General features: G+C 38.2%; 1 protein-coding gene across 4 annotated transcripts in view; it reads left to right on the forward strand.

Annotated features, from left to right (window-relative positions):
- Window positions 1-12,282, forward strand: part of SCFD1 (sec1 family domain containing 1) — a 74,792-nt gene that overhangs the window by 38,348 nt on the left and 24,162 nt on the right. For 3 of the 4 annotated variants that reach the window (XR_013975428.1, XM_080932803.1, XM_080932805.1), the window contains exons 12-16: window positions 1,041-1,131; window positions 1,794-1,867; window positions 2,463-2,544; window positions 8,174-8,270; window positions 10,723-10,793. Coding sequence is in view for 3 of the 4 variants with exons in the window: in XM_080932803.1 (XP_080788929.1) it covers window positions 1,041-1,131; window positions 1,794-1,867; window positions 2,463-2,544; window positions 8,174-8,270; window positions 10,723-10,793 (415 nt within the window). In the remaining variant the exon portion in view is untranslated. The remainder of the gene's footprint in view (window positions 1-1,040; window positions 1,132-1,793; window positions 1,868-2,462; window positions 2,545-8,173; window positions 8,271-10,722; window positions 10,794-12,282) is intronic. The other variant, XM_080932804.1, reaches the window with a different exon arrangement.

Here is a 12,282-nt window from a genome sequence, read left to right on the forward strand (position 1 = left end):
CAAAAAGCGTTTCTGTTTTAAGAAATAGTACAATGTTTTCATTGATTTTTGGAAGTGTTTTAAATTTGTGTCTGTAAAGATACAGGTGTGTTTTTGCCCGTGATCTGGGTGCTTTGGGGCCTTTCCTTCATTGTGTTTGAAGAGAAGAAGATAGTAGTTTAACATGCTGAGGGGATATTTATTTTTATATTTAGTGCATAAAAAATGAAAGTCATGTGTCTGTAACAAAGATTTGGCTTCTAAGCAAGAGCTGTTAATGTCCTTAGGACTATGGTAGTTTGAGATACTGTTAAAATATTTTAAGTAATATTCCTTACTTTGGAATTCAGTGTCTACATTTCCCTCTGTAATAGTGGCATATGTGGAATTACATATTATCAGAGAGGCGTTAAGAGATGGTAGAAGTGTTCTTTTTACCAGTAAGGATACTAAGAGTACTGAATTAATGATGCTATTTTTAAAAATGTTGTCATTATGGTTAAATGGTTCCTTTGACATCTGCTAATTTTGGTGGTAATATTTAGTTAATGCTTAATGTATTGGACTTATTTGTATTCCTTTGATTTTCAGTCATGTAAGTAAATAAAAATACTTTTGTTTAGACAAAATATTGAATAGTTGAAAAAATGTAATCTCATCAGTGAAAAGGCTTTTAGCTGTAAAATTTGTTCAGATTTATGATTATGATACATATTTTAAATGATAGAGTTTTGTGTTTGTTTTTTATATTCATCTTCTATATAAAATGTATTCAAAGCTATAAGTGTTTTTAAGATGATATTCTTACATATATTTCAAAATACACAAGTAAAACATGAATCTTGCTCTTTCTCTCTGCCCTTTCTCTTTCTTACTCCCTTGACCCCTTTCTCCCTCTCTCCCTTTCTTCCCCTCCCCTTTCTCTCTCTCCTCTCTTTCCCACTCTTTCTCTCTCTCCCCCCCAACTCTTCCTAAACCCAAAATAAACTATTCTACACTTTAAAAATAAATGAATCTTTTACTTGCCTGCTCATAGTTAGTCTTGTGCAATTTTGTTTCAGTCCATTCCCAGAAGTCGCAGAGTCGGTCCAGCAAGAGCTAGAATCTTACAGAGCACAGGAAGATGAAGTTAAACGGCTGAAGAGCATTATGGTAAGATCCTCTTCGCACCCCGAGAGTAAAGGTATAGGAAGGCCATCTGCAGAGGTTTAACAAAAATGTGTACTTCCTTTTCCTTCATAAAAGTTTAAGACCATTTATTACTTAATAACAGCAAAATTATTGTTAACTTGCTTAATGTTGTTTGTTTTTGAGGAACTGTCTCACACTCTAGCATAGGCTAGCCTCGGATTCCTGGCAGTCCTGCCTAAACCACCCAGCCCAGTTTAGTTTGTGTGTGTGTGTGTCTCGTTTGTTTTAAATCTACATATTAAAAAGAAATTGTATTTTAAGGAATGGGATGTGGTTTGAAATAATAGAAGTAATATGATTTTTGGATGGATGTGTGCCCCAGGATGGCTTGCTCTAGAAATCTGTACTGTGGTCAGATTTCAGCTGTAAGACTGAGAGTCCTGTGTCACCTGCAGCAAATGTCTGGGCACTTGTTGTTTGACAGTGTCAGCTGACCCTTTACTTACTCGCCTGCTGAACTGGTGGTTCTGTAGTTGGCAAGGTGTGTGTGCTTCCCCCAGAGGATGCTGCTGATGCTCAGAGACCCAGTTTCTTATTGCTTATCAGTCACATTTTAGAATGTGTTGACTTTTCTGCTTGAGCCTGACAATTAACGTAGTGAGAGCCTTTTCATGCCTTCACAGGGACTAGAAGGAGAAGACGAAGGAGCCATCAGCATGCTTTCTGATAACACTGCTAAGCTCACATCAGCTGTCAGGTGAGCACATAGTATGCTTCTTTGCAGTCTTCTATTGGTGAGACTCACTTTAAAAATCTGTAATAATCATAACAATAGGGAACAGTAGATAATGGCAAGTGTACCTCTGTGTTTGAAGAATTAAATGCTTTGAACACATTTAGGCTGAACTCTGTTCCTCTCGTATGCAGCAGAATAACTGCCTCTGTGGATAGTTTCAAATTTCCAATTCCAGTAATTTTACTGGGAAAACAGTATTAGTGATAAATTAGGGCCAGTGATCATTAATTTCGCTATTGCTATTAATTCAGTTGAAGCAGGTTTTCGATACTTTTAGAACTGCAGGTAAAAGTATTTATTCATTACTTTTATATTATTCTAAACATTGTAAACGGAATGTGAAACTATAGAAGTACTGGGTTACCAACAGATACTGTTGTTTCACTCTCCTGTATTAAAGTGATGCCCCTGCTGTGAGTTCAGTTGACAAGTTAGTTTGTCACTTCCATTCAGTGTTCTCAGTTTCCTCATGAAGCTCCAAGCACGGGTTTTATTAGAGTCTGCATTACTTTCTTTAAAATTTTGTGGTTAATTTTCAATTTTTTTTAACTTGTAGTTCTTTGCCAGAACTCCTTGAAAAAAAAAGACTTATTGATCTCCATACAAACGTTGCCACTGCTGTTTTAGAACACATAAAGGTAAATGTAACTTTTCCTATCCGAATGCGCTGATGTCTGTTCATTATCTCCCTGAGCGTCTTGCCGTCTTGAGGTAGTGACAGAGAACGCCAATGCTGTGTCTTGTCTTGGTCTGTGCAGCGTGGCTCAGGACTGTCTCTGCATCTGCTGTGCTCACACCGCTAACACAGCCGTGCATCCAGCCATGGACAATGCAGATTTTAATTTCCATTTGTTTTATGTGTTGATTTTTGTGTTTTGAGGTGGTTTTGCAGTGTAGCTCAGGCCTTCAAACTCGCTGTTCTCCTGCCTCAGCCTTATTAAATCCTTTTCTGTTATACTTATGATTATTATTTTTCTCTCCTTCTTGTTACCATTCACCAAGGTTCAGTGGTTTTTAACCAGAATATATTAGTTGCCAGTGTAAATTTAGATTTTTCTAATAAAAAAGGCAAAAGCAGTTAGTAAAATGTATTTTAGTAGCGTAGTATACATAATCCTTAATGTCCACAACATTAGTATTTCAGTGTGTAATCTGTCTAGAACATGAAATATTTTATATCTTCTTTTATAGATGAGATCTGGTAAAGCATTTTATATTTACTGTCATATAACATCTCAATTCATATCAGCCTCAAACTCTTGTCTTCCTGACTTCACCTCCCAAGTCCTGAGATTATGGACCACAATGCCCAGTGTAGAAATTCTTTTTAATATGGTACTGTCTAAAATACACACTAGTTACATCACTCATTTGTGTAACTTTGTTATAAAACTTTTGGATTTAAATGACTATTAACTTAAAAGCACTTTTGTTCCTTTCATATGACAGTGATTTTTGAAGAAATTTATTGGCGCTTAAGCGTATTGTGTTCCTAGGTCTTTTTCTTGCTCTCTTGCTTAATGAATTCTTCAGTATTTGCTGTTACTAGTTCTCAAGGCATCCAGTGTTAAACCCAGTGGCCAAATGGCCAGGCTGGAAGGCTTGCTTTCCACTCAGTATGACCACTTCGCTCTAAAGGGGAACTCTGTGTGTTGCTTACTAAAGATGCAGAAAATATACTGATGGGTTTTTTTTCATTTTTGTTTTGTTTTGTCCTTTGAGAAGGGACTTAGACATTTTATGTGTTGATTTAAAAAGCCCAAACACTAGAAGAGAATCCATAGATAACGGGCATTGTGCAGCCTGCATCATTCCTGGGAAGCTGATAGCTGGTACTGTTGATACTGAGTCGTTTTCACATTTTCGTACATACAAAGCATTTCTGCACAGTCAGTGCTTCTGTGTCTCCACTTCCTTATGCTGCACCTCTGCACAGTGGCAAAACAACTGTTCCGCCATTGATGTGAGGACTTCTGAAGAGATAACGTGTTGTAAAACCTCAGGTGAAATCTGTCATTTTCTTCTGTAGGAGAAAAGAAAGCTTTTCTTACAATGCTAAACTGTATGTAAATCCAGTACAGACAGTAACAAATTCATCCTGGTATATATGTAATAGAGTATAATTATGTAAAACTCTGTGATGCTTCAGGTGGCAAGTATTTTAAGCGAGAGGCGGAGAGTTCTGGAAATAAACCTGGAAATAGAAAGCTAAGAAAAAATGGTGTCGTATAAAGTCAGTTTACACATGATTCTTGTGACTGTCATTTCCAGAATTGGTTTATGCCAGTAGAGGCTCTGTATATACGATAGCTTAATTTGCCATCAATCACGACCTAAGCAATTCTACTTGAAAGACCCTGTGGTTTTAGGAAAGTGTTTAGTCTAGGGTTGTTAATGATAGCAGCTAATTTGTCACTCACGATACTAGAGTGATTTTATATTTAAAATAACCTGTATGCAAGTAACCTCATCCTTTGATCAACAGCCAGGAAGAAGGAAAGCCATATGCACAACAAGGAAAACCATAAAAGCATGTTTTATATGTTTTATAAATACAGATTATATGAAACAAATGGGCATTCAATAATCATTCTTTAATATGTTAGATCAAAGTGAACTCTAGGGCCATTTACACCCCCAAAAGATTAATAAACTTCATTGAGAATATTTCCATTCTCAGCCAGCTAGAGTGTCTTCCACCAAAACGTCAATTACAGATGATAGCCAGGACTCCTAAAGAGATGGGTTTCCTTGTGGCATGCCTCAAAAATTATCTCAGGGTTTAGCAGCCAAACTCTAAATGTGTGTGCTTATATATGCACACACATACATACATGTAAATAAACAGCAGCAAGGTATATATTGTAAGAAATGCTCTATGCTGTTTCTTGGGACAGGAGGTTCTAGGTGCATGATTTTTAAATATCTACAGATGAATTACAGTTATGTTGAATAAGTCACATATACATTACCCAGCTATAAAAAGGACTATTAGTAGAGAAAAATTAAAATGTTTTTTCTCTCAAGGGCCCTTTTTTAATTTTGGCTATCATTTTAAGCTTTCTAATCAATAAATTCTTTATTTTAACTAGCAAAATATATTATACCTTTTATGTGGAGCTTTCAGCGCATTCTAAATATTAGAATTCTAGAAATTACTGATCACTTAAGAGTGTGTACAAGTTAACAGACATTGCCCCATCCTCCAATACATGGTTACTGCTCTTCCGGTCTGTTTCCATTAAGTTTGACTTTTTATATCTCACATTTGTCAGCCTAATGTCTTCACATCATCCAGTATATGTAGTTTTAATATACCTTTAGTATATCTTTAATATACTATCCAGTATCTATAGCTTTAATAATAATACCTTTAATATACCATCCAGTATATGTAGCTTTAATGTACCTTTGGGTTCATTGTAAGTGCAGAACTGCATACTGAGTATATTTTAAGCACATGGAAAGTCCTCTTTGTAGTTCTTTTTTTTTTTTTTTTTTTTTTTACATTGTTTTATATGATAACCATAAGGAAATAGGAGGGGGAAGTGTCAAAGGTACAGACATTTTCTGAGCTTTTACAAACACCTTTATTAGCTATAACCCTTCTACTTATTGTTCTTTTTCTATGTCTTTGGGGTTTTTAAGATCCATGTATGTATGTCTGCACATGCGTGCTGGTATGAGGTCTCCTGGAACTGGAGTTATAGGTAGCTGTGATCTCTCAGGTGTGCGTGCTGGGAACTGAACTTGGATTCTATGCAAGAGCTGTAAACTTCATTTTTGAGCCATCTCTCATGCACCATGTCTTTGGTTTTAAAATTATGAACCTTCATTTATTTTAAACTAAATTTAGGTTTTCATGGGGAAAAAAGAGAAAAGATTGAGCTTTTCTAGTATGTGTGAGGCCAGAGGTTCAGTCAGCAGCACCACGAGGTGAAATCGGATTGAGAAGTAAGCACAGCTCCTAAGCACCCTTCCGCTCACAAGAGTTTCTCTCATCATTCGTGCTTTTGCGTTAGTATTTTTGCTTGCTATGGTTTGCTAAGTCATTGTCAATATAATAAGTAATTGTCAATAACGTGTTGTTGTTCTCTAAAGTCCTTAGTTTACCTTGGAATTCACTTTTGTGTTATATAGTCTTTAAGTTCTGGTAGATGTATGATGTCATACGCCTACTATTGCAGTATCGCATGGGATAGTCCCAGGGTCATGTAGACATCTGTGTTCCACCGTTCATTCTCTTTCTCTCTGTACCGTCACCTCCCCCTAAACCCCTGGCAGCCATTGATCACTGCACTGCTTCTGTAGCGTTATATTTTTTAAAATGCCATGTCAGAAAAATAGTGTGTGCAGCCCTTTCAGATTGTGGCTTCTTTCACTTAATACTGATTCCTCTCATCCTGTCATGGCTTTTAGCCCCTTTTGTTTTATTCTGACTAGTATTCCATTGTGTTCTGTGGGGTTGCCCTCCATTTCCTATAGCAATAACTGAAAGTGGGTTCTACATCCCTCTTGGCATCTGGTATTGTCAGTGTTCTGGAGTTGGCCATTGTAACATGTACATAGTGGTGCCTCATTTTAATTTACATCGTTCCTGGTAAGGTATCCTTCATGGACCGTGCCTAAATTTTCTAGCCACCAGTACTTCTTTTTAGGTATAGAGTAATGCAGTTGTTTGAATAAAATTCCTATCAGAAAAGTTTTCTAACCCTTTTAAGGAAAGCATTACTTTACGTCAAATTATAAGAAGTACTAGTTGCCCAGCTTGGTAGTCACACGCCTTTCATCTCAGCTCTAGAGAGGCAGAGACAGGTGGGTTTCAGAGAGCTTGAAGCCACCCTTGTCTACACAACCATTCTAGGCCAGCCAAAACTACATGTATATAGTGAAACTGTGTGTGTGTGTGTGTGTGTGTTGTATGCAATTAATATGTGTGTGTACATATATATTGCTTACATTGTGTCAATCTAAATTATATAAGAATGCAGTATTTAATATAATCCACATTTATGGATTTCATGTGGCTGTTTTGTGAGGCAGCTTTAGTGGCCAAGGATATGACATTAAAATATAATTTAATAAAAGCAGTCCCATTAAGGTAGTATGGTCTAGCTTTACAGCCTTTTAATTATTCTTAAACTAAGGATTTAGAGTAACAAAGGTAGAAAGGTTGCCTATTCTTTCAAATAACAGGTTTTCAGTAGAGCTCTTAATAGATGTTAGGTAAGAGAAGTTGAAGGTGCACGTTCTTATTTTGACTTGACTTCTCTTGTCTGAGAGAACAGTGCACATGGTTACAAACAAGATGGTCAGCTAGTGAGACTGATGGTCTCATAGAAACTGAAAATCCTTGTCAGAAATCTCACCTTAGGAATATGCTGCCCTGTCTGTGAGAAAGTGAAGGGAAGAAGAAAGGATCAATTATATTCAGTAAGCTGAATAAAATGGAAAAACAACATGAATACTTTTAGGAGCAGTGCGGAGAGATAGGTGAGAAACAGACCCCGCAATATCTATGTCTCTATTGTTTTTATTTACTTTTTTATTGCATTTATGTATACACATGTGGAGGTTAAAAGACTGTTGTCCAAAATCTACTGTCCTACTGTGTGGGTTCCAGGAACCAAACTGAGTTAGTTCCCAGGCCTGATAGAAAGTGCCTTTACCCAGTGGGACTTCTTGCCAGTCCCATTTTTAATTTAACTGTTTAAGTTCTGAGTGACGGTAAATCTGTGGCCTTGTGTTCCATCATACAGGAGTGGGTTGAAAAGACTGTTGCTGGCTTCCTGTTGCTTGTACATAAAATCTATTCCTCGGTCTACTTACTATTCATATTTTATTCTGTTGTGCCCTGGTATGATCTAACTGATTATGTGTCCCCAAATCACTTCAAACTCAGTTCAGAAACAAAATACAAACAAAGACAAGAAAATACGGAGTCTTGCTTGTTGGAAAGAGTCTGGAAATAATGTGTGTAGGGTAACTGTCCAGTTAAGTGAAATGAATGGACCACACACCACAAAAGTAAGCACAGCCATACCACCTGCTCCCCTTTCGATCAAAGTAATAAACTAGGCTGGAGAGATGGCTCAGCCACTAAAGGCTAGGCTCACAACCAAAAAAGCAAAAGTGAGAAACTCAACTCTATGTTAATAAACATTTGGTTATAAGTTTGATGATTAAAAAAATAGAAATTTGTTAGCAAGAGACTTAATATATTTTTATTTCTTACTATATTTTTACCTAGTGTTTATTTTGAAACAGGCAAGAAAACTGGATGTATATTTTGAATATGAAGAAAAAATAATGAGCAAGACTACTCTGGATAAGTCCCTTCTAGACGTCATATCCGACCCTGATGGTATGTGCCGTAAACCTGAGACTATTTACAGGGATGGATCTAGTGCTTCGTGCCAGACAGAGCTCAAGTAGAATTACTGTAGTAGTCAGTAATTCTTGTATTAATTATAAAAGCTATTTTATGCTGAAAAATTTTCAACATAGCAATTCTTAAAAATAGAAAATGATTTCTATTTTTTTTCCTTTGGTAGTATGTTTAAATACTTTATATTCATTTCTTTAATGTGATTTTTTTATGGGCATTTTATATTCATTTCTTTAATATGATGTATATGGCCGTTGGTTCCAGCTCTCTCCAGAAGATTTGAGTGAGTGACATTGTGTCTGCCTCACTGTGATTTATCCAGAGAGTGTATGGGGGGACGTAACTAAGGCTGAAGTCTCCTTTAATGTTCAGGAGTACACTTTAAAGACAGTGTGGCCTGCTTGACAGACTTCAGTGGGGATGTGGCTCACTGGATGGAGTGCTTGCTGTGCAAACAGGAGGCCCTGACCAGCTTGGTGCTTCAGTGTGTGCCTGTTCTAGTACTGGAAGGAGGAGATCCGGGGCTGGGGAGCCTTAAACTTGGGAGCGGCTAAACCAACCCATTTTATTCTGGCTACAGTGGCCCTTTCCACTAGGACTAAGCACAGAAGGAGCTGATAAATAACTGAATGTTTCTTTTAAAAAATGAGATTAGAACATTAGTTTTTCCAGTAACAAAAGAAAGATCAAAAAGACCTAGCAGTCAGTGTGAGAGGCTCCAAAATCATGACCATCTGACCATCAGAATAAAAAGACAATAATAAATCATGGCTTAGAACCCACAGGATAAAGAGGAAGCCATGATTCCATATAGGCAAAATAGGTGAGCTAATTAAAATTTGATAGAGCATTTACATGATTTCAGAGCACTGCATCTTTTAATGAGACTACATTACTATGACAGGTGCCTGAAACAGTTGAAAAGGAGGAAAGATTATAAGTCTTGGTCCACAGTTGTCTGGTTCCACTGCTCTGAGGTGACACTGAGCATTGTGGTAGAGCAAACAGCTCACCTCATGGCCACCACAATAGAAGATCTGGCGGTACAGCATTTGGCCAGCGACCTCCTTCCGCCTTTAGCTCCACCTCCTCATTCTTCTCATTTGCTCTTGGGGTCATCGTTTTGTGAGCCTGTTGGGTCAGAACTCTTAGGAACCAATCATTTCCCAAAAACTATCCGCTGGCCCCCAAGGGTCCTAGTACATGAGCCTGCTTAAAACACTTTATATTTGAACAGTAGTACTTCTTTAAAAGTAATTGTTCATTATTAAGAGAGAAATCAAAACTTTACAGTAAGAGTCAAAGTAAATACCTCATTAACATTATCAGTAATGAAATACTAAAATGTTGTAAAACCAAGAACTTGACAAAACTGCCACGGGAGTTTCCTATTTGGGAAATAAGGAGAAATAGACAGATGTCTGGATTCTCAGTCCCCCGAAGCTCCGCACCCCATTAGCTCTTTCTTTCTTCCTTCCTTTCTTTTTAATCTGATTTTACTATTAACTTGTTGTAATGGTTTGTTTGTTTGTTTTTTTTGTTTTTTTTTTTTTTTTTTTTTTTTTGTTGGTTAGTTGGTTTTTGAGATCTGTTTAGCCCAGGCTGGCCTTGAATTTGGAGTCCTTCTTTCTCTTGTCTTCTTAGGACTGAGTACAGGCTGAGAGTTCAGCATGGCCAACTCTTAGTTTTTATTTTGATGAAACACACGTGATAGTTTAAGTCTTTACATCTTAGACACACTTTCCAGTGAGATTTGGTAGGTTACTAAGGCCACTTCTTAATCACTTTTCTGCCAACGTGCACCTGTGGAAAAAAAGAGATGGTTTAGTTGCTCTGGAAAATCTGGGCCTTGAGTTATATTAGTAGTCACTTGGAAAACTCCCAGGGTAATGGGGAATTTCTTTGAAAGCTTCGTTTTTGTCTTAAAAGTTTGAGGTAAATATACTGCATTTCATGTAATATAAAAGTATGGTTTTCTCCAACCTTGTAGTGAAAACTCCTCAGAGAGGACAGTTGAGTTTAGGAAATGACGTTTGCCTAGCTCCTTTTGTCATTTGGCTAGCAGATCTTACAACCAACACCGAGGGGGATGATGCCTCTGCCTCAGACAGCCCTGTATTCATTCCTTGCCGTCTGAAATGTGCTGCTTAGACTAGCACACTGCCTGGCTCCGTTCTTCCCTTTTTGGTTCATGCCTGAGGGTAATCTCAGCGGTTGGGAAGACAAGTGGGAAGACAAGTGAGGTGTTTCTGTCGTCCCTCCTCTAACCCACCTCACGTTCCCTGTGGTTTTGTTCCTCCTTTAGCTTGCGTGAACAAGAACCACATGTCATTTTGCCACATTTACACGTGGCTTGACTTTAAGGCTCTTCTAAGTATTAATGATGCTCAGTAATCACAATTATAAGTCGTTTCCCCTTCCCTTGTAGCAGGGACTCCGGAAGACAAAATGAGGCTGTTTCTTATCTATTACATAAGCGCACAGCAAGCACCGTCCGAGGTATGGAAACTGACACCTGGGGGGAGGGGCTGCTTATCTCCAGTTACCAGCTAGACTTTCCAAACAAGAAGCAAAAGATCACGAAATATGTGATACTCGTTTATTCAAAGAGCAAAGCAACTGGGATGGTTAAGGCGGGTTCTGTTAACTGCAGTTTCCACCAGGATTTATGTCAGCACGTGGGAGGCCTGACCACGGTGGTGTGGAAGGATAAGCTGACCTTCTGAAAACTGACTGCCCTAAACTAAAGTAACCCGATTTGCTATCTTACCATTTTAAAATTGTTTTAAAACCAGAGACTGTTCCAGAGCACACCCTGTGTGCTGGTCTGTAAGGAAAGTGGACTGGAAACCGTGACTTCTTAATATTAACCAAGTGTAGCTTTACAGAATAAGCAGCCAATGAAATCGCCTCCCAGCTGTTACTGAGAGATAACGGTCAATACCAGGTTTTGTTGTTGTTCTTTGATAAGTTGTAAAGCTTGTGCTGGTCAGAAGTAATTAGCGTGTTAAGTCATTATTCACTTAGTGCTCTTTTCCTCCACCGTGGACTGTATTCATTAGTTAACTTTACAATTTATAATTTTAACTTTTTTTTATAAAGTTGACTTTATAACCTTATAATTTATGCAGGAAAAAGTGTGGTTCTTCTTTTCTAGAAAAGCTTTCTTATCAGTGAAGGTCTACCTGTTTCCTAGTCTCCCATGTCCTATCTAAGATATTTTAAGAACATATTCTTTTAAAACTTAGTGTTGCCTTAATTCAGCTGCCTTATTTTTAGTAAAGATTTTCTAAAGCATTGGTAATCATTAAGAACTTTAAATCATGATGACCAATATCAGCTTGAAAATACAAAGGAGTTAAAATCTCCAGTAGATGGTGACCTTAAAGGTTTTCCTTGGCAGGATCGAGAGATGACTTGGTTCATAAAGTGCTTGCTTGTTATGCAAGTATGAGGACCTGAATCTGGTCCCTTGCACCATGTTCAAAAAATGTATTTACTTAGCAGTAATCCCAGCACTAAGGTCCTGGGGCTTGCTGAGCAGGCAGTTAGGCTGACTCCATGGCTTCCAGGGAGACCCTGTCTCAAAAACGTGTGAGGAGTGATCAGAGAAGCCCAGACTCCAGCTCTGAACTCCGCTGTCAGTCACAAGGACACAGAGGTTTTTTTGTGTCCGAGTCATGGTACTAGGCTCTTACCTCACCAAATCCAGTTAGGCTTACTCACTGGGGTACGTGAGTAGTCGGAAGACAGCAGCTCTTCAGCAGGCTCTTTGAGCCCGGCAGCGGAACTGACAGGGGAAGGAAGCCTGAGCCACGCGTCCTTTCACGCCAATCTGTGTTGCGCCTCCTTTTTCCTTCAAAATAGTTTTGGCCAAGTCTTTAGGGCTTCTTTAGGGCTTGTCCTGAAGAAAGGTGGGGGAAGAGAACTGATGAATTTCCTGAGGGAAGCCCAAGCTTTACACTTTCAGCTGTGCTTTCTGCCCCAG

Source organism: Micromys minutus, assembly GCF_963924665.1.
Source record: "Micromys minutus genome assembly, chromosome: 1".
Lineage (NCBI taxonomy): Eukaryota > Metazoa > Chordata > Mammalia > Rodentia > Muridae > Micromys > Micromys minutus.